Source organism: Aedes albopictus, chromosome 3 (assembly GCF_035046485.1).
Source record: "Aedes albopictus strain Foshan chromosome 3, AalbF5, whole genome shotgun sequence".
In the NCBI taxonomy this organism is placed as follows: domain Eukaryota; kingdom Metazoa; phylum Arthropoda; class Insecta; order Diptera; family Culicidae; genus Aedes; species Aedes albopictus.
The window spans coordinates 109,860,804-109,886,301 of record NC_085138.1 but is presented as its reverse complement, the minus strand read 5'-3'; the positions used below and the strand labels follow the sequence as shown (position 1 = coordinate 109,886,301).

General features: G+C 40.1%; 2 protein-coding genes across 2 annotated transcripts in view; both read right to left on the bottom strand.

Moving 5' to 3' along the window:
* Positions 1-25,498, bottom strand: part of LOC109423438 (ankyrin-3) — a 234,757-nt gene that overhangs the window by 143,588 nt on the left and 65,671 nt on the right. The gene's annotated exons all lie outside the window — the stretch shown is intronic.
* On the bottom strand, positions 18,614-23,798 carry LOC109412639 (uncharacterized). Its single transcript, XM_062858393.1, has 6 exons — positions 23,556-23,798; positions 23,372-23,499; positions 22,823-23,134; positions 21,260-21,461; positions 20,851-21,192; positions 18,614-20,214 (listed from the first exon to the last, which is right to left on the bottom strand). Exons 1-6 carry the CDS (start codon positions 23,674-23,676, stop codon positions 19,736-19,738), a joined length of 1,584 nt encoding a protein of 527 aa, XP_062714377.1. The 5' UTR covers positions 23,677-23,798; the 3' UTR covers positions 18,614-19,735.

Genomic DNA, 25,498 nt, shown 5'->3' with positions numbered 1-25,498 from the left:
CCATAACTGACTCAGGAGAAATTCCTTGTTGGAATTCTAGAGGAATTTCTGAATGATCTCTTAGAGGAATCTCTGAGGAAAACTTCAGTAGGAATTTCTGAAGAAACTTCAGAAAGAATCCCTGAAAGAACTCTCAGACTAATCTCTGAGGGACCTCTTATGGGAATTCCTGAAGGATCTTCTGGATGAATCTCTGATGTATCTCTAGGAGGCATCCCTAAATCAACCTGAAAGAATTTCTGACAAACTTCAGGAGTTTTCCCTAAAGGTAATCCTGTTGAGATCTTCCTGGGTGACATACTGAAAAAAAAAATCTGAAAAACTGTAACTACTGAAGGCATCCCTGAAGAATTTTCTGGAGGAATCCCTGGTGAATCTCGGAAGAAACTTCTAGAGAGATGTGAATGATGAATAATGAATAAAATCCAATGAAAAAAAAAGTTCTAAGTAAACGGGCAATCTGTAATGGAGGCGGCTGTGCAGTAGCTTGACAAGGCAGCGTCCATTTATTACGTAACGCTAAAATCGAACTTTTTCGACCCCCCCTCCCCCCTCCGTAACGCTTTTTTGTATGAAACCCCGAAAATTTCTGTATGGGCCGTAACGCTTGGCCATACTCCCCCCCTCCCCCTAGAGCGTTACGTAATTTGTGGACGGCGCCCAAGAGCAACGACAAAACCGGCGGATGAAAAGGTTACGAAGCCTATTCAGACAGGCGGAGACCTTCGCGTTTGTAGGAAAATTAAAAGGTTTTGATAATCACTCGCAGAAGCGGATGAGGCAGCCGTCAGGTGCCCGCAAGGCTAGGCGGATACTAACACCAAAGGCAAGTCGGACCCCAGCCAGGCGTCTCAGAAACCTGGGAAGAACGCCCCTTGAACGACAGTTGAGCGGAAGAGGAGGAAGAAAAATCCGCTAGATGAGGAGGTGCTTAAGGACGCTAAACCAAGAAGATTTAGAAGGGTCGGTGCCAACGCTCGCCATTAAGACCGAACAGTCGAAGTACATACTCGGACGTCTTGAAGGCGATGCGAAGCGACGCCAAGCTCGTGGATCTGGGAGCTGACGTGCGCTGAATCAGACGTACTCGTATGGGTGGGATGATCCTAGAACTGAAGCGTGATAAGGAACGCAAGGGCTTACAAAAGTTTGGCGGAAGAGGTCCTTGGCGAAGGGGTAGGGGTAAGGGCTTTTACACATGAGGCGACTGTGTAAGTGAAAAACCTAGACGAGGTTACCGAAGTGGAAGAGCTCGTCACGACACTGCGGCAACAGTGCGATGTGCAGGTGGCCACCGCATCCCATTAGGCTACGGAAGGGGCCGGCAGGGACACAGCTAGCTTTGGTTCAGCTACCTGTGGCGGACGTAAAAAAGTCCGCCAAAGTAAGGAGGATCAAGATAGGCTGGTGTGTATGTTATCTGACATTCCACGAGTCGCCGGAAGTTTGCTTCAGGTGTCTGGAACCAGAACACAAGTCATGGAACTGCAAAGGTCCTGATAGGAGCAAGCTGTGTAGGAGATGCGGATCTGAAGGTCATAAGGCATAAGGCTTCACGAGTCCACCCATTTATCTGATCTGTACCGGCACCCAACTTCAAGAAAGTCGCAGTGAACAAATCACAGTGCAGGTAACGCAGCTGAACCTGAGCCTCTGTGACGCAGCTCAGCAACTGCTTTGTCAGGCGGTTTCTGAGTGGGAGACAGATATCACCATTATAGCGGACCCATATCGAGTACCCGCCATGAACAGAAATTGGGTCACGGATGGGACCAGAAAAATGGCGGCGATATGGACGACGGGTAAATACCTCGTCCAGGGGTTGGTGTCTACTACCTAAAAGGGCTTCGTGGTCGCCAAAGTAAACGGGGTCTTCTTCTGTAGCTGTTATGCGCCTTCACGATGCACACTGGAGTAACAGGGTCCAATTCATGGCCAAAAAGTTTTAACACGTTTTTATGGTGTGTTATGTATGTACTAGCGATAAAATTGTGAATTTAGATATTGAGGAAGCATTTTGGATAATAAATAGCCATATTAATCTACTTAAAGGCTACAAATGATTTCTTATAACCTCTCCAAGGACAACGTTTATTTTCACCCCCAAAAATCGCTTGAAGCATCGAACAATATTATTTGACAACAGAGAACTGAAAAATAATTGTAATTCCATGATAAATATTGTTTGGAAACAAGGGCCACCTCGTTTCATAGAAATTCTCCTATAAGTGTGAGAGAAATTCAATTCTTTTATAAGTGTAGATAACGTGTTTATGTCTTCAGCAAAGTTATAAGGAGTGTCATAATTGGAAAACTTGTTGAACAATTGTTCTATCTTCACAATTTTTGGGGATATGGGCCGTTATTTTTGAACGGCCCCTTAAATTAAGTTTAAATGTTGTACCTTTTTCTAGATATTTTGGGAATCACATTTTCATTTTGGGTTAACTTTTATAGTGTTCTGGAAAACACATCAAAACTCAAAAATTAATCATGGATTGAAATTTTAGGAGTTTGAACATGATGATAGAAGCCGTGTGGAATACATCAGTTTGAATTTTTCTATTAAAACATGGCATTTTAACACAACTTTATACATAAAAGTAAGTTCGTGGAGTACTGAGTGAAAACTCAATGAGTTTAGCTATAAAAAAAACAATATTTATCTGAAAATATTTTCTTAACGGTGCATCAACATATGATTACATGCTACAAATAGTGAGCTCTTTATTTGAGTTGTTTTTGATTTTTTTATAACAAATTTTGAACACAACAGTTCTAGCTACATTAGATTACTACTGCATTGCATACATTTAGGCGTTTATCGGTGTATGAAGATTTCTACCCAAATTTACTAAATTAATTCCATCTGACACATTTTGTTAAGAGATAAAAGACCAGATTTGTATTCTGCTATGATCTATCTACCAAGAATAAGTGGCCGTTCATTGAAAAAGTATTCGAAACGAAATTGCTTTTTCGAAATTAAACCTTAATTGTAACTTAAAACTAGTCAAAAAGGTGTAAATTGCAAAATGATTTATTTTTTCGTCTGCTACTTTCTGGTACCCGTTCTCTTGCGATTCACAAAGGATATGCCTTATATTTTATTGTAATTTTATCCAGATCGCGGAATGCTGCAGAATCTGAAAACTTTTTGAATGCTGAAAGTGGTTCAAAATTGACAAAAAACATGATTTTGAAAACTCTTCTGTAAGAGAGCAAAATAAATGAAACCAGGTGAAGTTTTTTGTTTAAATGATACACCCTTATCAGTAGAACTGTTTTACACACTCAGTTATTTTTTCAAATTGTCAATATTTAGATAATTGAAGTTCTTCCGATGAGTTATGATGCAAATGAAAAAAACAGTAGAGAAAATCGTCAAATTTCGGCATTTATTCTTAAAAAAATATACATCCCAAAGTATTTTATTGATTGCCACATGATGAAGCATTACTTCATTTATCTTTAAAAAATATTAGACTCTGGAAAACCCTGAAAAAAATGTTTCGACTTATGGCCAGGAATTTGGCCCATTTACGCCTGTGTGCGATCTTTGGTTTGAACCTCTAGTTTCAGAATCTGTGCGGTTTAAAATATTTCATCTTGGGTTTTTCGATTTTTTTCGATTTCTTTGATTTTTTCCTATTTTCCCATACGAATGGCGAAAAAAGTCATATTAAGGTTAATTTCATCCCATATAAAAATGTATGAAAAAAAAACCCAAGATGGATTGTTTTAAATCGCACATATTCTGAATCTAGAGGTCCAAAAACACGGTTCTAGTGAATAAACTTTGAGGTACATACGATTTTCATAATACTTCCCTTTGGACATAGCGTGCACCACTATCTTAAATTTTGAGCTAATATCTTGGTTTTTCGTATTATAACTTTTGAACTTTTCAAAATTGTTCTTAAACATTGTACAACATCTACGCGCGTTTTCAATAATTTTAGTGCTGAATATTTTGGTCACAATCTTGGATACTCTGGTCGCCATTTTTGGACTCTATACGTTTTCCCTATACCAAATTTTCCCTATACTGCATGATTTTAGAGCTAAACATTCCTTGAAACAGTTGCCGTCTTAAATTTTGGCCCGCCATCTTGGATATTATGATCATTTTTAACAAATAAAACCAAATTATCTCTTTACTTACTGCATGATTTCAGAGCCCAAATCTGTCATTTTGAAATTTGGGCCACCATCTTGCATTTTGAGCGGCCATCTTCTGGTCACCATTTTTGAACTTCGGACATCTCCATGGGCCCATATAGCCGAGGCGGTAAACGCACGGGAATTCAGCATGACCATGCTGAGGGTGACGGGTTCGATTCCTGGTCGGTCCAGGATCTTTTCGTAAAGGAAATTTCCTTGACTTCCTTGGGCTTAGAGTATCTTCGTGCCTGCCACACGATATACGCATGCAAAATGGTCATTGGCAGAGGAAGCTCTCAGTTAAAAACTGTGGAAGTGCTCATTGAACACTAAGCTGAGAAGCAGGCTTTGTCCCAGTGAGGACGTTACACCAAGAAGAGGAGAGAGGACATCTCCATACCAAATATTCCCATATTGCATGGCTTAAGAGCCTAAAACTCCTTAGAACGACCTCCTTTTTGGATTTTTGGCCGCCATCTTTAATATTCTGGTTCCCATTTTTGGACTCCGGACATCTTCCTCATTCCAAATATACCTATATTGCATGGTTTTAGAGCCTGAAATTAAGGCGTTCTAGTTGTGGGCCGCCATCTTAAATTTTTGGTCGACATCGTGGTTGTGTGGTTTGCATTGACTATTTCCGCATAAAATTCGGCAACCATGCTAAAGATTACAAAAATGTGTCGCATGATAGAATTTGGTTTAGTTTTATATATGATCAGTTCACTGGTGCTGGTCTGGATTACTAGAATGACATAACTGCGGAACGTCTTACCGATTCGCACCATTTTCAATACCAAACAATGCGGTACAATTCCTTTTCGATTCGGGCTATAATCCGTTCGGCCAATGGTCACATATATACAGGGGATAGACAAAATGATCGGGCCAGGTAAAATTTTCACTTTTCAAAAAATATTCAACTAGCTGCAACTTTTCGAAAAGTGTATCGAATATTCTCAATTTTTTACTGTAAGTTCATCAACTAGTTGTGTATCAGTGGTTCAAATTTGGGAAATATCGGGCCATTTTCCACGAAGTTATAAAGATTCTTGAAAAATGTAAAATTATTCGATAGCCAACTTTGAGCTATTATATCTCCGGATTTAATGAACCGATTGCAATGAAATTTTGACCATTTATGACTTATATGATGAACTCTGAAAAACATTTGACTTAACTTGAGATTTTTAACAAGAGCAAAAATTATAGCGATTTTATTTTTCTCACGATTTTTTAGCAAATTGGTCTATTTTTAATATGCATTCCATTACTTTTTCAATTTGCCAGCGGCTATGTTGTTACATTCCTTCAAAACACATTTATATATGAGTCATTTAGAGGGAACTTAAATGAACTATAATTTGCATCTTGAACTTTGGAACGATGTTGAAGTTTTGGATAATTTGGTGTTTTATTAGAAAAATAATCTAATCGTTATAATTTTCTTCCGTGTTAAGAATTTTAAGTTAAGTCAACGGCTTTTCATAGATCATTATATAAGTCGTAAATGGTCAAAATTTCATTGCATTCGGTTCATTGAATCCGGAGATATAACAGCTCAAAGTTGGCTATCGCATAATTTCAACTTTTCCAAGAATATTTATAACTTCGTGGAAAATGGTCCGATCTTTCCCAAATTTGGACCACTGGTACACAACTAATTGATAAACTTACAGTAAAAATTTAAGAATATTAGATACACTTTTCGAAAAGTTACAGTTAGTTGAACATTTTTTGAAAAGTGAAAATTTTGCCTGTCCTGATAATTTTGTCTATCCCCTGTACATAGAGCCGTAGCGTGAACTCATGGCGCCCTTGGCAAGCATCCAGATTGGCGCCCCACGACAACTGGACATTGTTTATTTGTAAAAGCTTGACGTTATTCATTTTTTTTAAGTGTTTTTATAACTTGGATTTTGGTGTTTCGCAGAAACAAATTCCACCCGATTTTTTTTAATTTAATGTTTTTCTTTAGGAATTTCAACGGGAGTCGCCCAATTGCATTTTCCAAAGTTTTTTTTTTAAACGAGTATAAGTATGAACACATGTTGTATTTCAAGAATCTCACTAAGACCAGCACAATAATTAGAAATGACATTTCAGATTCCTTGCATTTCTTCTAGACATCTTATATTTTCTTTTCTTTTCAGGATTTTTTGTTCAACAGAATTTTGTTCTAAAAACACTCATTAAAGTTTCGGTGGATATCAGAAAACTCCAAATCGATCAATTTTACCAATTTTCGACGATTAGTTCAATTAGTTTTACCAAAGTTTTCTGCTAAAGTAATCAAAACATTTCCCAGAAGATCTGTAAGAAATTTGTCAGTAATCATCAGACCATCCAGGAGGAATTCCCGAAAAAAATATATTTGAGTTTTTGTTGGAATCTCCAAATGAAAATTTAGGAGACATTTCAACAAGAATTTGCAATAGAATTTATCTAGTAATTTTCGCAGGAACTCCTGGAGTAGCTCGTAAAGAAATGCCTGAAGAAACTCCTGTAAAAATTTGTGAAGAAGCACTGGAAAGAAAAAACACTTGGATTTTTTTCAAGAATCCTTGCAAAAGCTGCTTAAGAAATCTCTTGAGGACATTCTATAATAAAATCCCTAGAAGATTTTATGAAGAAATCCTTTAGAAATTTCTGAAGAAATCCATGGAAGACTTTCAAAAAAATCCTTTGAAAAAAAAATGTATAAAATCATTGGCAGATTTTTCAACGGTTTTCTGGTTGCATTTATGAGGAAATTTTAGAAAGGTTTTCTAGGAGAATTCTTGCAGAAATTTATGAAGCAATATCTAGTCTGCCGAGTGCAGCATAGTTGTCCCATGTTCTATGGGAATCCCTATTAACATGGGGCAACCTGAAGGAAACTCTGGAAAGTTTGTAAAGAAATTCATTGAAGATTTTCCACGATAAACTCAGAAAAAAATGTGAAGTAGTAGTTTTGTAAACAAAAGGAATCACTGAAGAAAATTTACAAATTATTTACTGAAAGATTTTTTGAAAGAATATCTGACGAAAAATCTTGACGGAGCAATGGCAGATTATCTAATAAACCTTCATAGAAATATTAAACGGAATCCTTCGACTAATTTTTGAATTCCTAGATAACTTACTGGATTTCTAAAGGAATAAAATAAATATTTCAAAAAATGTGAAGAAAATCCTCGGAAGTAGCCTCGAGACATTGCCCAGTGTTAATGTTTAGGAATTTTCAAAAACTTTCACTAGAATTTGAAAAGCCTATTGGTGTTGCTTTGCTCATGAAAAAAAAATCTCAAAATAAAATACCTAGTAGATTATTTCCAGGTAACATCATGGTTAATGTTCAAAATAAACTACAGAAATCTGAATTTTTGAGAATACGAAAAATCACCTATTGCAAACCTGTTTTTTTCGAAAGACAAAAAGAGTTTTTACCACAAGTGGAACAGTTGACCAGCCTTTAACTAATTCTTTTCGTGAAAGTGTTAGCGACCCTGCGTCTCCATACGTTTTATGCCGAATAAAACGCAATTATTCCGGGCGGTACCAAAGGTATCTCGTCTTAAATCGGAGGATTGCTATAGTTCTAGGTCCGTGTAATAATTGTGTGAAAGATACATTTTTTACCATTTTTCCATGTGTTATAGAATGAGTTTCTTCCAGTTTCCTTCCATCGTTAGTCCACTGTGATATATAGTCATAGCCTAGGGGAAATTATGCTTTCTGCTTTATAATTTTCGAAGCTTTCCGTCAGATCAGAATCCACTGCCGAAACTGGCGTTGCCAGTGAAAATGCGGAAAGCTGCGATAAACTTTTAGTGGATCAGCTCAGCAGCGGGCAAGTGCCTCTACCTACGTAGTCGTTCTCGGTTCGCTAGCAAAAAGAATAACGTCGTTGTGGGGGCGGAAAGGCAAGCAAGACCCCATACAGAAAGGAGTTTTATGGCACCGGAATGGCGTGCCCGACAGCGAAGGCTATAAGAATCCACTAAAAGCGTCCAGGGAGAATTTGGTCTTCGGTGCCCGCGCTTGGCAGACGTTTTATAGCCCAACTTTATCCCGTGTCAGGATGATTATTTTCTGGCAAGCATAACCGGAGCCATTAGGAAATTGGCACCGAACAAGCTACGGACGGACTAGCAAAACACTGACTGACTGTCTGCCCCCCGGAAAGGCGATTGTCGCAGACTGCGTTGTTGGTTGCTTAAGTCCTACCTCCTCCGTAGAGAAATTGGCCCGGGTTGATGTTTACTCGATAAAACCACGGTTCTTCTGGCATCGAAATATTGATAACATGCCAGAATGGAGCTCCAGGGCACTGAATCAGCAGGTTCGTTTGTTTAAATTTTTGAATCGAATCACATCCTCTCGTACAACAACGCCGGCGAGCTTGGTTTTACGTCAATCACGGCCAATCTCTGCCCGCTCGTAAATAATGTGTACATGTGGTTTGCAATGGCATGCAGTTTTCAACAAGAACAGCAACAACAGTCAACAACAACATGCAGATTGTAGTTGGGAGTTGAAAGTGAACTGATTTGCATATGCACTGCTGGAACATATTCAACATCGGTTTTCCGGGTTTTCCACTGGCTGCTTCCCACATATAGGGATATGATAGTCAAACTTTTCCAAAATCCGAAGGGCGAGTTAAATTGCTACTGATATGGAAACCTCGATAAGTCGAAGCTGACTGTTACATGCTACAAAATCGATACAGAACTGAAGCACTGAATAGACAAACTTGAGCGGAATTTTATCCAGCTTTACAAACTATTGTAAATTAAGCAAAGTTAATTAAGCAAGAGACTAGGCGGATAATCCACTGTCTTTTAGCAATGCTATACTGAGGAAGTTAAGTTCTTTTCCCGATCCGGTCGGGAATCCTTTAGGATTGTAATTTTTTTGGCATAAAATATTACAATTTTCGAGAGTTTTTTTTTCTTCAATCACTTAACCTAATTTACAGCTCTTTTGTCCACTAGGGCACTGCGTGAGCGATTCCAATTGGCACTTACACTTTGTACAGCGCCTAAATGTATTCTATTCCAATTCTACTATAATGAACTGGGTGCCTTTACGCTGCTGTCACGTTTCTACCCTGTCCATGGTAGAATGATGAGCATGAGCACGTTGATGAGTGGCTCTTGTTCCTTTCACAGTCCGATTGAGGGTCCATTATGAGTTGCCGTTAGCCGATATTCAAGTTTCCGGGTCCATTAGAGCATATGCTCAGATGAGGGTCAAGATGCCAGCCGCTCTCGGGGGGAAGAGCAACTGACAAAAAATTGCAAGTGACGGGGCTTGGATCGAACCCATGACCATCCACTTGTGAAGTGAATGTGTACCCGAGCAGGAACGAATAACTGGCACATAACTGCAGCATACCTAAGTCAGGTATCATACCAAGACAAGGTATTGATCGGTTATCCCGGTATTGAAAATAGCTTGTTTTGATATTGTGTAGGTATTATGTCGTCGTCAAAAAATACCTCGACGAGTTATTGGTTTGGTATTGAGGACTGCTTTAGGTATTATGCAATTATGGGAAAATCACCATTTGTATGGGAAAATCGTCGGTTATTATTGAGGTATTGCAATACCTGATGTCTTTATTCACGTGGTATTCGCAGAATATACAGGGGATACTCAAAATAACTGGGACAGGTAAAATTTTCACTTTTCAAAAAATATTCAAATCGCTGTAACTTTTCAAAAAGGGCATCAAATATTCTCAAAGCGGATTCAATGAACCGAATGCAATGAAATTTTGTTCATTTATGACTAATATAATGACCTTTGAAAAACAGTTGACTTAATTTGAAATTATTAACAAGAAAAAAAAGTTATAGCGATTTCATTTATTCTATGTTTTTTAGTAAAATTATCTATTTTTCATATACATCCCATTACTTTTTCAATTTGATGCCGGCTATTTGGTTGCTTTCATTTGGAACATAAATATATTCAAGTCAATTAGAGGGAATTTAAATGAACTATAATTACTATCTCGAATTTTGAAACAATGATGAAGTTTTGGATAAATTGGTGTTATATTATAAAAATTATCCAATCGTTATAATTTCCTTTCGTGTGAAGAATTTAAAGTTTAGTCAAATGTTTTTAATAGCTCATTATATAAGTCATAAATGATCAAAATTTCATTGCATTCGGTTAATTGAATCCGGAGATATAACAGCTCAAATTTGGCTATCGAATAATTATACCTTTTTCAAGAACCTTTATTACTTCGTGTGAAATAGCCCGATCTTTTCCAAATTTTGAACCACTGATACACAATTAATTGATGAACTTACAGTAAAAATTTTAGAATATTTGATGCCCTTTTCGAAAAGTTACAGCGAGTTGAACATTTTTTTTTGAAAAGTGAAAGTTTTACCTGTCCCAGTTATTTTGAGTATCCCCTGTAGATCAGTTATTATATTAGGTATTTTACCTCTTATGCAGGGCTCATCAATACCTCATTCAGGTTGTACATAGGTATTGGGTTTTCCATACCTGAATTTGGTATCCTGCAGCTATTTCCTCCTGCTCGGGTAGCCACTACGCTACGGGCCCCGGCATTTCCGAGAGTTTGAACATAAATAGTGCCGTTTATATTAAAAAATATCATGAAACTAGCACACCAATCCTAACCCTCCAGGAACTTCTTCCTGAATTCTTTCAGGAACTGCTTACCAGATTTTTTCAGGAACTCTTTTCTGGATATATCTCCAAAAATTTCTTCCGGGATTCCATTGCAACCTTCTGGGATTTTCCGGGGACTCCTTCCGGGATGCTTCAGGGAGCTTTTTTCCTCCAAGAAACCCTTCGTCAGGGGGTGGAAGCTCAGGTAAAATATTATCTCCTGGGCGCCCATTAAAAACACCACCCCCGGCGAAGACTGGCGCTCGAGCCTAGCTATTTAGCACTGTAGTTGGAGGAAATGCCAATGCAGAACCCGTAGCTTCCGGGAAGGTAAGCCCAGCTCCCTGGGTTAGTGGGTTGGTGTCAGGCCCTGCGAGCCAGCCGTAAAAAAGACTAGCACCGGAAAACCAACAAGAGAAGAATGCGAACCGATACCAATGGCGACGACCACAGTGACGAAAAGGGACTTGCGATTGGAAGCTCGGTACGTGGAACTGCAGATCTCTCAACTTCATCGGGAGCACCCGCATACTCGCCGATATACTGAAGGACCGCGAGTTCGGAATCGTAGCGCTGCAGGAGGTGTGTTGGACAGGATCTATGGTGCGAACGTTTAGAGGTAATCATACCATCTACCAGAGTTGCGGCAACACACGTGAGCTGGGAACAGCTTTTATAGTGATGGGCGACATGCAGAGGCGCGTGATCGGTTGGAGGCCGATCGACGAAAGAATGTGCAGGTTGAGGATCAAGGGCCGATTCTTCAACATTAGCATAATAAACGTGCACAGCCCTCACTCCGGAAGCACTGATGATGACAAAGACGCATTTTACGCGCAGCTCGAACGCGAGTACGACCGCTGCCCAAACCACGACGTCAAAATCATCATAGGGGATCTAAACGCTCAGGTAGGCCAGGAGGAGGAATTCAGACCGACGATTGGAAAGTTCAGCGCCCACCAGCTGACGAACGAAAATGGCCTACGCCTCATCGATTTCGCCGCCTCCAAGAACATGGCCATTCGTAGCACCTTCTTCCAGCACAGCCTCCCGTATCGTTACACCTGGAGATCACCACAACAAACGGAATCGCAAATCGACCACGTTCTGATTGATGGACGGCACTTCTCCGACATTATCGACGTCAGGACCTATCGTGGCGCTAATATCGACTCTGATCACTACCTGGTAATGGTTAAACTGCGCCCAAAACTCTCCGTTATTAACAACGTACATTACCGGCGGCCGCCCCGGTTCGATCTAGAGCGACTGAAGCAACCGAATGTCGCCACCGCATACGCACAGAATCTCAGGCAGCGTTGCCGGACGAGGGTGTGCTCGATGTGGCCCCTCTAGAGGACTGCTGGAGTACAATCAAAGCAGCCATCAACAACGCCGCCGAGAGCACTATCGGGTACGTAGAACTGAGTCGACGAAACGATTGGTTCGACGAGGAGTGCAGAGCGGTTCTGGAGGAGAAGGATGCAGCGCGGGCGGTAATGCTGCAGCATGGAACCCGACAGAATGTGGAGCGATACAGACAGAAGCGGAAGCAGCAGATCCGTCTCTTCCGGGAGAAAAAGCGCCGCCTGGAAGAAGCGGAGTGCGAGGAAATGGAACTGCTGTGCCGTTCACAGGAAACACGCAAGTTCTACCAGAAGCTCAACGCATCCCGCAAAGGCTACGTGCCGCAAGCCGAAATCTGCAGGGATAAGGACGGGAGCCTCCTGACGGACAAACGTGAGGTGATCGAAAGGTGGAAGCAGCACTTCGACGAGCGCCTGAATGGTGAAGAGAATGTAGGCACGGAGGACCAAGGCAGCGGAGGAAATGACTATGTTGGTGCAGCAGAGGACGGGAACGAACCAACTCCCACGCTGAGGGAAGTTAAGGATGCCATCCACCAGCTCAAAAACAACAAAGCGGCTGGTAAGGACGGTATCGCAGCGGAACTCATCAAGATGGGCCCGGAAAAGTTGGCCACCTGTCTGCACCAGTTAGTAGTCAAGATCTGGGAAACCGAACAGCTACCGGAGGAGTGGAAGGAAGGGATAATCTGTCCCATCCACAAGAAAGGCGACAAGTTAATGTGTGAGAACTTTCGAGCGATCACCATTTTGAATGCCGCCTACAAAGTGCTATCCCAGATCATCTTCCGTCGTCTTTCACCTAAAGTAAATGAGTTAGTGGGAAGTTACCATGCCGGTTTCATCGACGGCCGGTCGACAACGGACCAGATCTTCACCGTACGGCAAATCCTCCAGAAATGCCGTGAATACCAGGTCCCAACGCATCACCTGTTCATCGACTTCAAAGCGGCATACGACAGTATCGACCGCACAGACACGCAGAAAAATGGCGCTTGTTTAAAACAATAAAACGCATGGTTGATTATCAAACTGAGAATTTACTTATTTCAAAGTTATATTTAGTTGTTTTCATTCAGAGTTTATTGATAAAAACAACCGATTGCCATCATTTCATATAATGCCAAAAACTTCATTTGTTTCAACAAAATAAAAACCATAAACATAGTCCGAAAGCACTCACACATATATAAAATGCTTACCCCAACATCGCCACAGCGAAGAAGGTGCAGCAAATACATCACGCCAACTTCCAAGTGCAGCTTTGGCCGTGATAGATAACGCGCAGGTACTCACGACAGCATCCACAAAAAGTTGATCGGTTTTCCCTTTTTTTGTCTTTTTCTAGTCGTTCTCCTCGCCATCCGCTTACCGACGATCTAAAAATAGATTTCCGAGCTGCCTCAGTTGCTGCCGTCACCAAAACAATCACATTCCGGGTTTGTTAGTGGCAAAAGTGCAGTCGTTTGAATCAATCAATTATTTTATGTTGAAAAAAACCATATCTCTGTTTGTTTTAACAAACTGTCAAAAATTTCGACAAATGAAAATATTTGTATTATCAAACAAATGGAACAGTTCAGTTTAAACTAGAAATCAGTTTGTCGCTATAGTAAACTGAAAAATCGGTTGATTTGAACTAGAATTTAATTGTGTTTACAATTTATTTTTCTGCGTGGAGCTATGGAAAATTATGGACGAGAACAGCTTTCCCGGGAAGCTGACTAGACTGATAAGAGCAACGATGGACGGTGTGCAGAACAGCGTAAGGATTTCGGGTGAACTATCCAGTTCATTTGAATCTCGATGGGGACTACGACAAGGTGATGGACTTTCCTGCCTACTATTCAACATCGCCCTGGAAGGTGTTATGCGACGAGCCGGGCTCAACAGCCGGGGTACGATCTTCACGAAATCCAGCCAATTTGTATGTTTTGCGGATGACATGGATATTATTGCTAGGACATTTGGAACGGTGGCAGAATAGTGCACCCGCCTGAAACGTGAAGCAGCAAAGGTCGGACTGGTGGTGAATGCGGCTAAGACAAAGTACATGCTGGTAGGTGGGACTGAGCGAGACAGGACAAGCCTTGGCAGCAATGTTACGATAGACGGGGATACTTTCGAGGTGGTAGAAGAATTCGTCTACCTCGGTTCCTTGCTAACGGCTGACAATAACGTGAGCCGTGAAATACGAAGGCGCATCATCAGTGGAAGTCGTGCCTATTATGGGCTCCAGAAGAAACTGCGGTCAAAAAAGATTCACCCCCGCACCAAATGTACCATGTACAAGACGTTAATAAGACCGGTGGTTCTCTACGGGCACGAGACGTGGACGATGCTCGAGGAGGACATGCAAGCACTCGGAGTTTTCGAGCGACGGGTGCTAAGGACGATCTTCGGCGGCGTGCAGGAGAACGGTGTGTGGCGGAGAAGGATGAACCACGAGCTCGCTGCACTTTATGGCGAACCCAGCATCCAGAAGGTAGCCAAAGCCGGAAGGATACGATGGGCAGGGCATGTTGCAAGAATACCGGACAACAACCCTGCAAAGTTGGTGTTTGCTAACCATCCGGTTGGTACAAGAAGGCGTGGAGCGCAGAGAGCACGATGGGCGGACCACGTGGAGCGTGATCTGGCGAGTGTTGGGCGTGACCGACGTTGGAGAGCTGCAGCTGCAAATCGAGTATTATGGCGGCAAATTGTTGATTCAGTATTATCCTCAATTTGATGTTAACTAAATAAATGAATAAACCCTTCGTCAGGAATTTCTTCAGGTGTTTTTTTTCCTGGGATTGACTCAGGGAACCTTCTGGGGTTTCTCCAGAAACTCTTTCAGGAATGCCTCCGGATTTTTTTCCGGGATTCTTTCAGAAACTGCCTCCAGGAATCCTTTAGGAATTATTTCCTGGATTCCTCTAGAAGTGGAATCCTCCTGGAATTCCTGCAGATCCTTCTGGAATTCTTCCGGAAATTTATTCCTTATGAAGTTCTCAATGAGTTCCTCGAGGAATTCGTCCAAAAACTTCTTAAGGAATTCCTCCAGCAACTTTGCAAGGAGGTTCCACCAGAGTGCCTTGTGGATTTTTTTTCTACAATCCAGAATAAAAAAAAAACTTCTGAAGAAATTCCAAGATGAAGCTATTAGGAGAATTTCGGAAGGGATCCCAGGAGGATTTCGGAAACTCATGGAGGAATGTCACAAGGAATCCCTCGAACTTCCAGAAATAACCACAGTAAGAACCCAAGGAGGGGTTCCTGGAGAAATCCCAGTTTGGATCATTTTAGGAATTTCAGAAGAAACTAGACGGGCTTGGTGGTCTAGTGGCTATCGCTTCTGATTCGTATGCAGAAGGTCATGGGTTCAATCCCTGGCCCGTCCCTTTTCATCCTACTTTGTATCTTTCTATCCACTTCCTCTCTCTCTCGCTCTTCTTTACATATACAACTCATGTATATTCATATGTTCATAGCCATCGCTAGAACCAGAAACGAATTGGAAAAAAGTCGTTTCCCTCCTTTCCAATTTCCACAACCAGTACAGTGTATATAACGCCTACAAGTTATGCAACCAAAGCGTGCTGTGCCGCTTGACCTTATTCACCTCATTCACCACACAATCTATCACCTTACGAACACTATAAATAACCCCCTATCCATGGATCGCATCACCGACCCAACGGTGACTCCCAGATCTCCCATCCTTTCCGTCTAACAAACACCCCAGTCCGTGCTGGTTGTGGGGATGCAGAGGTGATCTCGGTCTTTAGTAGCAACAACCAGCACACTCTTACATTCCTTTCCCTTCCCAACTGACTATAAGGACGTGGCCGGCGCCGTTATTGATCCAAAATGTATGAGCTGCTAGAATTGCACTTTGAGAATAAGTGGAGTGTCCCAGCCCTTATTCATTTGGATCTCAGTGCAATTGGTACCAGCTCAGATCAATCACGGAGTAGCAACCATTGATATGTATAGTCAGATTTGATCATTTTTTTTTAGGAATTTCAGAAGAAACTTCAGGAAAAATCACAGATAAAGCTCCCTGAGGAATCACAGAAGTAAGTCTTAGAAGACACCAGGAATAAATTTCTGCAAAAACCACGGAATAAATTTCGGAAAGAATTCCTAGAGGATTCTAGGACAGGAACTTCTGAAGGTAATCCAGAAGGTTTTTTTTTATGAAATCCAAATAGAATCTGTGGACAAATCCCTCAAATACTTCCTGGCAAAGCTCTCCAAAAGTAGACAATTTTCTACTTTTTTCTGCAGAATGTGCTAGTTTTCACGTGAATATTCCTAAAGCTTGCTTGAGTTTGAGCTTGAGCTTGATTGACCGCATGTAGATGCTACTTCAGTATCGCTAGACCAGCTACATTCACACAAGGAACCAATGAGATTATCTGCCGGGCACTAGCAGGCATCTTTATGTCGTTTTCATATTAGCGGCGGTGCTACAACGGTATAGCACTTCTGCACCGAAATTGTTCGCTTTTAATTTTCGTGCTACACGGAGAAAAAATAAAGTCACGTCAATCATATTTCGGTCCCAAACAAGCATATTTATGCACTGACTTTTATATAATCCCTTTTTGTGATTGCATTGCGCATAATACAATAGGTTGAAGAATAATTGAAGCTTGAACTAAGCAAAGTTTATGATCTGACAAGAGCAAGGAATATGGTTGATTCAACCATATTATGTTTACATCAACAATATTTATGCTTGATGGTTTGACAGCTCACTTATTCTCATGGTAGATTCAAGCATGTTTATGCTTAACTTGACCCTTATTTTGAGGCTTGAACTAAGTATATCAGATGGTTGGTTTAAGCATACACAGAGATTCGTTCAAATAATGTTATGCTTTATTTTTAAAATTATTAAAAGTTCTAAATTTAGGATAAACGTTTCTATAATGATAGTATTTTAGTTCAATATGCTCTAATTGGAACATATTGCACTAAAATACCACCATTATAGAAACGTTTATTCAATTAACAAAAATATTTCCAAGATATTAGTAAATTAGTAACAAATAACAACTTTATTAAACAGGCCAATTACATTTTCATTGCTCCTATAATAACACTGTTCAGTTCTACAAAGTTGCACATTCTGAAATATGGTGTATCGTTTACAAAATGGATGTTAATTGGTTTCGTGTCGAGTTTAAAAATGTTGTGAATAATGCTCATATTATCAGATCGTTTTAGTTCATATGACTGCAAATGTTCATCGAATTGAAGAGAATTGTAGGCAAAGCACAGCAAGACTATTTCATTATTATCTTTAATAATAATTGTTTCTATTTGAAAAATATTCCTCAAAAGCTTATGTTCGATGCAAAAAATGGTTCCCTTTTGGTAGATTGATCCTTGTTTGGTAAACTGAGAAAGCAATCTCGCAGTCGTTCGATCATTATATTCTAGGAAAATTGATAGTTCTTCTGGCAGTGTTGCCGTTAAAATATGTTCGTTGTTGATTTCATATAAGGGCACAACGAACGTATTTTGAAAAATATCATAAGCGAACTTAAAACTAGCCTTAGTTATCAATGATGAACAAATATTTCGTTTATTGTAATTTGCTCTAGTGTACTGCTTAGCTTGTTTATGCTTGGCCTCGCATCTCATTCCCCATTGTCGACGTAAACTACCTGAGCTTAATATTGCCGTTGCATAGTGCACCAAATTGTGGTGCTTTGGTTTCAGAGTGTCTTCGAATAGGCTAACGTATTGTTTATGGTGCACCTCGATAATTTCTTTTAACTGAGTAATTAGCTTCAATGGAATATCGTTTAACATCACAAGGTCAAAAATTTTGAGCATATCGCAGAAATATTTCCACACAGGGTCTTTGACAGGTACTAATTTTCCTATTATTAAAGGCAAAAAACGTGTGAAGGTCATTATTTCGTGTGCGGTCATTTTAATTTTTGATTTTACTAGATTGGTGTCTTTTATATCATCAGGAATGTTAGAAGAATTTAAGGAACCGTATACAAAAAGATTTTTCCTGCAATTTAAATCATCCAACGAGAAGTATTTTTGTTTGTAAACAAAATAATTCAGACAATGTGAAAGGCCGTAGAGACATATTCCTTCAGGTACATCATGCATAACATCGAAATATACATTTGTCGCTACGTGAAAGGATGGTATATGATTTAAAATGCAATATTCTTTCACACCTGTTTTAGAAACGTCATTTACTTGAATGTGTTCATTGTACAGCGCTTCGGATCTCAGCGATTCTACATATTCCCTGCAGTCATTTTCTCTCTCATTCCTAGCTCGGGTGCAAACACGGCAGTAATAATTAGCGGTTGGCGATTCCACAAGATTCAAAATCTCACTCAATCCAAGATTATCACCAGTTACAAATCCAATTTTAAAATAAACAGTTGTTTCGTCTCCATTATACGTGACAGTAACGCCAGTCATCTCTAAACTCTTCAACTCTTCGACTAGTGTGTGCAATGTGCGTTCATTTCCGAAATGTTTTCTGTCTGCAGCAAAAATATATCCGGCCGTTAATATATTGACGAGACGTGAAAGTATATACGGTGGTAAACTGGGTATATAGTAGTACACACCGCAGATTTTGGTACTACTAGCGTGCGGCGACACCGTGTCACTTGTTGTAAAATCGTCGAAGAAAATATTCAATGGTGCTACTAGCTTATCGTCCAAACCGCGTATTTTACCTTGCCAAATTGTGCCATCTACTAAGGATCTTATCACACCATCCTCTGATGGTTTCAAGCTATTCATCAATATGTCCATCATTCCTTCCGATTCTAAATATTTCCGAAGCTGAAACTTGATCGGCATTAGTACACCCTGAACATCATCTTCGATCATTTCTAGATTTTGTTGTACCACAGCAGGTTTTAATTCATTACTTATATTGAAAAACACAGGGTCTTCGTATAAACCTGATTGCTTTAATTCTCGTACAAATTTATACTCCGTCTGGGAGCATTGAAACATTGAAAATACAGATTTAAGCATGGTACTATTATCAGGTGAAATTAGGCCTGCATCTGTCATAACACCTAAAACATCAACTATCGGATTAATAACATTTGATTGCACGTCGTTTTGAAACTCAAATACCTGCTTTCTAGGTACTGTATCTTTGTTTAACCACTTCAAGTTGAAACCTATTCTTAGTCGGCTAATTTCCTGTTCAATTTTCTCTACATTAACTAACTGTTCAGCTTCTGATTTCTGCTCTTTATTTGGAGTTGTGATTTGCTCTTTATCTTCACCTACACTGTTCCTCTCTGTTACATTGCTGCCTGATGTGCACGGTAGCATATGATCGTTTTCTTCTGATTCTGTAATATTTTCATCACTGGATATTCTTGTAAAAGAGTCGTTCCGCATATGTTTCTGGATGTGGGAAATGTAAGAATAGCGTACACTGAATCGTCTTCCACAGTTTGGCTCCTTGCAGCTATACACGTCGATGGGCTCATGAACTCTGCGCAGATGAGTCGCGAGAAGCGATGGACAGGAGGTTTTCCATGGACATCCGGGAACGCAGCATAAAATCATTGTGCCGGTAGCTGGTTGCGAAGATGTGTAGCAAGTGTCAGAACCCTAGCTTTATTTCCGTTCTCGGGTGGTTCGAAGTCGTAGAACATATACGCCATGAAGTTCCAAGGTCCGTTGGCTTCAATTGGAAAACTTATGCCGTACGCTTTGTAAACCTTGAACGTGATGTCGAGTGCTTTGATGAATGTTTCCGCTTTGTAAGCTATATCTTTGTAGCTTACGAAAAATTGGTTGACCTGCTCGATTGATGGACCGACTACTACGATCACTGGGTAGTCGGGTAATCCTCTCAGCAGGTTCTGCCGGCTAAGCCGCGAGAGCTCCGTCTCATAATCCGCCAGGGTTCTCAAATGCAGTATTGTACTTTCACTGCTTTCCACCAAGGACGGCTTCCACTTCTTCCCATTGGGTAGACGCATAACTGTGCTGGGCCAAATGAAAAACAGGAGCAATGTTGTGATGCAATCACGCGAATCTGTTGAAAATAAAAACAAAACGGAGGATTAGTGTTGTGTTTGTTAAATTAAAACTGCATGGCAATGTCCATTTATTACGTAACGCTTAAACCGCCATTTTTTACCCTCCCCTCTCCGTAACGCTGTTTTGTATGAAAATCCTAAAAATTTTGTAAGGGTCGTAACGCTTGACCGTTCTTCTCCCTCCCCCTAGAGCGTTACGTAATTTGTGGATGGCGCCCATTCTTTTTACACGATAGAAGCGTTCATGTAAAATTATATTTAAAAAAATGACAAGCAGATTGCTTAAAAATCGTTAAAGAGAATTCTTTGTATCAAGCAATAAAATAAATTCAAATTGAAGGAAATTGATGCAGAAAGGTCACAAATGACACAAACCTACTTTTGAGAAAAACAGCTTTAAACTTTTCAACAGTTTTCACGCCCCCTTTCCGACAAACAAAACAAAAGTAAATTTAGCTGTTTGGACAGTAATGAAGTAATTTCAAACTAATGGCAAGTCAACGAGTTGGAATTAGCCGAGTAGCAAAAGATTTGCAGTAACTATTTTTCTGGAGACCATTTGTGTTTGGAGTTTTTAAATATCCAAAGGTTTGATTCAAAACAATCACATCGGAAAATAATAAGTAACTTACCTTCACTTATGTCTCCGTTCAGCAATGCCAACAGTGGTTTCCCCAGCTCGGGTACCTCATTGGGAAACACTACTTTAGCGCGACTGCGAAAATCAGCGAATTTCGCGAAAAGAAGATCTCTTTCCTTTGCGTGCTTGAAGCTAAAGTCGAGATTTACGAGCTGATAACCGGCAGTGTTCCGCAGCACCGGGTATTCGTCCAGCAAGTGCTGATAGGTTACTTGTTCTAGTTTGGCGATTTCGTGTAAACGAACGGCACTAGTTGCTTCCCACCGCTTCTTGATGTCGTCGAACTCGCCGTGATGGTGTCGGAACCAGTTTTTCGTCTCCTGGTACGCTGTCACTACAACATTAAAAAAAAAGATTTTGTTTACAAAAAAACATTCTACAATCGATCATATTTATCTTACCTGCATCTGCTGTGACGACGTCGACGATCGGCTGAGCTGAACTAGTTGATGGCTGCACGCCGGGCCCAGGAATCGGTGGCGGGACAGAGGTGACGCAGCGGTAGTTGTGGTTCCGGTCAAACAAACAACCCTTGGCTATGCGACCGAGTTTGATCTTCTTCCCTTTTTCGTCGTGATACGATGCCGGTTTGTACCAGACGTGCTAATACGGAAGCAAAACAAAAACAAAAGGTTAACAATACGAACGACGAGTGCGGAGCGAGCGCGGAGGAAGAAATGATGAATAACATTTCAAAACATCGTGTTTGGATTTATGTGTACAAAAATTATACCGATAATCACGATTAGAAATAAAAATTAGAAATAATTATTTCAAAATTGAGTTAAAATAAGGGCAAAAGTAACATGATCGATTTATCTTCATTGACTCTCTCTTCTTCAAATTAAAGTGATAAGATGCAAATTTGATTGTACGCTAGGACACAAGATTACATCGCAATCTGTCGTTATGTTAAAAAGTGCAACCATACTTGCATCTTGTCACTTTGATTTGAAGAAGAGATAGTCGATGAAGAGAAACCGATCATGATACTTTCGCCCTTATTTAAACTCAATCTAGATTTTTTTCAACTTAATACCCCAGACAGACATGTGATACGAGTGTGATACACGTACAACGGTACTCACTGTCAAGAAAATTCCAACAAGAACGGAACTTGAACGGAGAGAATTATCAGTGTGGCACTCATTTCAAGCGCAATTGTACAGTGATTCCTGTATCACATGTATATCATAAGTATAAGAGTGCTGAAGTGACAATTGATGAATAGATAAAATGAATTTAGACACTCATGTACTGCGGAATGTAATACTTATGACACACATGTGATACAAGAATCACTGTACAATTCCGCTTGAAATGAGTGCCATACTGAAAATTCTCTCAGTTCAAGTCAGTCTTGTTAGGATTTTCTTGACACTGCGTACCGTTGTACAGGAATCACACTCGTATCACATGTCTGTCTGGGGTATAAGTGTGATAAAAGATTTTTTTAGTTTTGAAAAGAAGTTAGGATGTTTTGAAAACATATTCATGTATGCAATAAAGACAATAGTCTATTTTACGAAACGACAACAGTGTTGATATTGATATTAACACTCACGGGCTTGAGCGCAACCTCTTGTCAAATTTTCATTCATGAAATGAGCGATCAGCTGATCCGAAACGTCTCGTAAAATGGCTCATATAAGTAAAGACACGAAGCGCTTCAATGAGCCATTTTACGAGACGTTCCGGATCAGCTGATCGCTCATTTCATGAATGAAAATTTGACAAGAGGTTGCGCTCAAGCCCGTGAGTGTTAATATCAATATCAACACTGTTGTCGTTTCGTAAAATAGACTATTGGAATTCCAAATTTACTATGAATGTCATTGCATTCGAGCAGGAGGCCTGTCAAACGTGCTTTAAAGGCGTTGCTCGGCGGAACTATCACATTCCGTGTCTTTGCTTAGTATCTTTAGTAACCACCACAAAATGCGCAAAGATACAATAAAAATTACCTGTTCCACTGTCGGAAAAATGTTCTTCAGCTCCGTGGCTCGGCGGGCTAGTTCCTCTCGCGTCAATCTGCCAAACTCATCGACAAATTCGTCGACAATCAGATGAGTGATGAAAATACGGTCTTTCCTTGACAAGATATTCGTTGCTTGGTAGGCTTCCCAAATAAGTCTTCCTTTTTTGGACCTATTTATCAAGGCTTTTGCGGTCCATTGTTGTCGTGACAGATTGCCGAGCGCAACTTTCGGTGCATCTGAGTTCTGGGTTCCTTGTGGGTTGCTGCTTTTCAGCGGCGTGGACACCGACGGCAATCCCTGTGGAATATATTGAACATTAGTTTCCTATATGAAAAAGTTGTGTTATGGATTTTGCACCAATTTGATTTCCGAAGTAGCATAAATGACTTCCGCTGCCGTTCCTATGAGATAAAAATTACGTCGGATGTAGTGGTGGTATACACCGACGTAATGTTTAACACACAGAAACAGCAGCGGAAGTCAATGATGCTACTTCGGAAACCAAATTGAAGCCAGATCAACAATAACAATTACCAAAGACCGACGCCACTCGTTCAATCCGGCAATGCACTTGGTTCGATCGGATAGATGCGGTGGGGGCAGGAGAGCTTCAATTTCTTCGCGTTCTATGATTTTCAGCGCCGAAATGTCGTATCCGTTGGCTGAAAATGAAGTTTATTAATACTTGTGAAAGGAAAACTTTAAGTTTTATACATACCTACGAACTCTTCGATTCCCGTGGCAGATAATTCAAAAGATTTCAATAATTTTACCAATTCTTCGTCAACAATATACTCCTCGACAAGATCGTCGTCGTCGTTTTGACCTGCCGTCGCCATGATGATTTTTTTTTCAACTTCTTTGTGTCAGCTAGGAGGCTCGGTAGAGCTGCTGTATGCCCTATTTGACCTTACAGTAAGAGTGATTCAACGATAAACGCGGATTCAAGTAGTGATATATATGCTTGGTTAAAGCATTTGATGGTTGTTGTTCAATAACGTTGGTCCAATCGAAATGTATGCTTGGTGTAAACATCAAATCATTGTGAAACAATCATCTTAATCTATTATACCAAGAATGTCTTCGAAGCTTGGAATAAATATGAAAATGGTTATATGAATCAGACAGCATTTCTGTCCGTGTACACCGGTGCAGCACTTTTTCTGCACTGCGCATGATAGTGTAGCACTCAAAAAATCGGGAGTTTAGGTGGTGCACACCGTGTCCACCAATCAGCGTTTGCAAAGTTGTCAATATTTTTGTGTATACACGCACACCAATGCAACTGCACCGAAAATGTTCGTTTATTCAGCGAAAAGTGTAGCACGAAGCGGTGTAGCACCGCCGCAAAAACTAAAACGCCGTTAGTGTGATAGCGTTGGTGGTCTTCTATTTTTAGGCGACAATGGCGCCTGCCACGTCAGGTTGCAAGTTCATGTGCAATCGTTTGTCCACATCAGACCGAATATACCTCTGCGTCTGCACAAACTCATGCGGATGTCAGAGTGCTGGTGAGGTATGGTTGGCAGAGGATTCACACATTGCACAGTGGTCCACGAATCAGATTTACGAAGAAAGATGCATTCAACGCCTTCAAATGAGTTTTTAGGAAAATATGGTCTGGTTGTCCCTGATAATAAGGCCCTCTTTAAAATGTGCATGAAAATATAGGTGGTCCATATTTTCAAAGAAATTGGTAACCAAACTTTTTTATTTGCAAGAATAACTGTATACATTCTTCGGGAAAGTTGTAGATCTATCAATTTTCAGCAAGTTTGCTGAAGACACTTTTTATGTAGCTTTAAAGTTGACTGATCTAGAGTATTTCTCTGAATATGCATAGGGTGGTTCAAGAAAACCCGGTTTTCTGACGTTAACTTTTTCAGTTTCGATTTTTCATCAAAGTCGTCCAAGAAACACTTGTAGAGCATTTGAAGATGCGTCGTTTCGTGCGCTGAGATGGTCGTTATCTCTTTTGGTTCAAGAGTTACAGGCATTTTTCCTAAAAAATCATAGTTTTTTAAAAAGGGTTTATGATGGGTTGGGGCAAACATAAAAAATATCTTTTGCCCGCATTCAAAAGAAGAAATGTTGTTATAAAACATCAAAAAATTAGAGGGGTGTAATTTTTGTAACTCAAGTGAAAAATACTTGAAAAGTGCCAGTTATTCTAGCAAATAAAAAAGTTTGGTTACCAATTTCTTTGAAAATATGGACAACCCTAAATTTCATGTATATTGAAAAGAGGGCCTTATTATTAGGAACAACTTTGTAGAAGACCATATTAATCTAGAAAATCATTTGAAGGCGCTGAATGCCTCTGCAAATGCAATGCAAATCTATTTCGTGGACCATTGTGCATTGGTGCGTGGATGCCAGGCGTAAGGTGAAAGATTAGTGTGTTTATTACACTAAATTCTTTTTTTACACGATCTTTTTTTACGCGGTTTTATTTTACACGATTTTTTTTACACGATTTTCTCGAAATTACGCGATGTGTTTTTGGAAAGATTCTTCTCTCCTGGTCGCAATTTACTTCCGATGGGGCTCAAATTTCTACCAGAGATCTCTCTTATCATCCTTGATACCCTGTCAAAATTTTAGGATGATCCGATAAAAAAAGTTTTGAAAACTTTTTTTACACGATTTTTTTTACGCGGA

What these genes read in the sequence shown, in the direction of transcription:
- LOC109412639 (XM_062858393.1), bottom strand. Translation starts at nt 23,676, where the DNA reads ATGGCGACGGCAGGTCAAAACGACGACGACGATCTTGTCGAGGAGTAT. An exon ending in GGGAATCGAAGAGTTCGTAG is followed by an intron (nt 23,500 to 23,555) that starts GTATGTATAAAA and finishes CTTCATTTTCAG; the next exon opens with CCAACGGATACGACATTTCG. An exon ending in TTTTTCCGACAGTGGAACAG is followed by an intron (nt 21,462 to 22,822) that starts GTAATTTTTATT and finishes CTTCCGTATTAG; the next exon opens with CACGTCTGGTACAAACCGGC.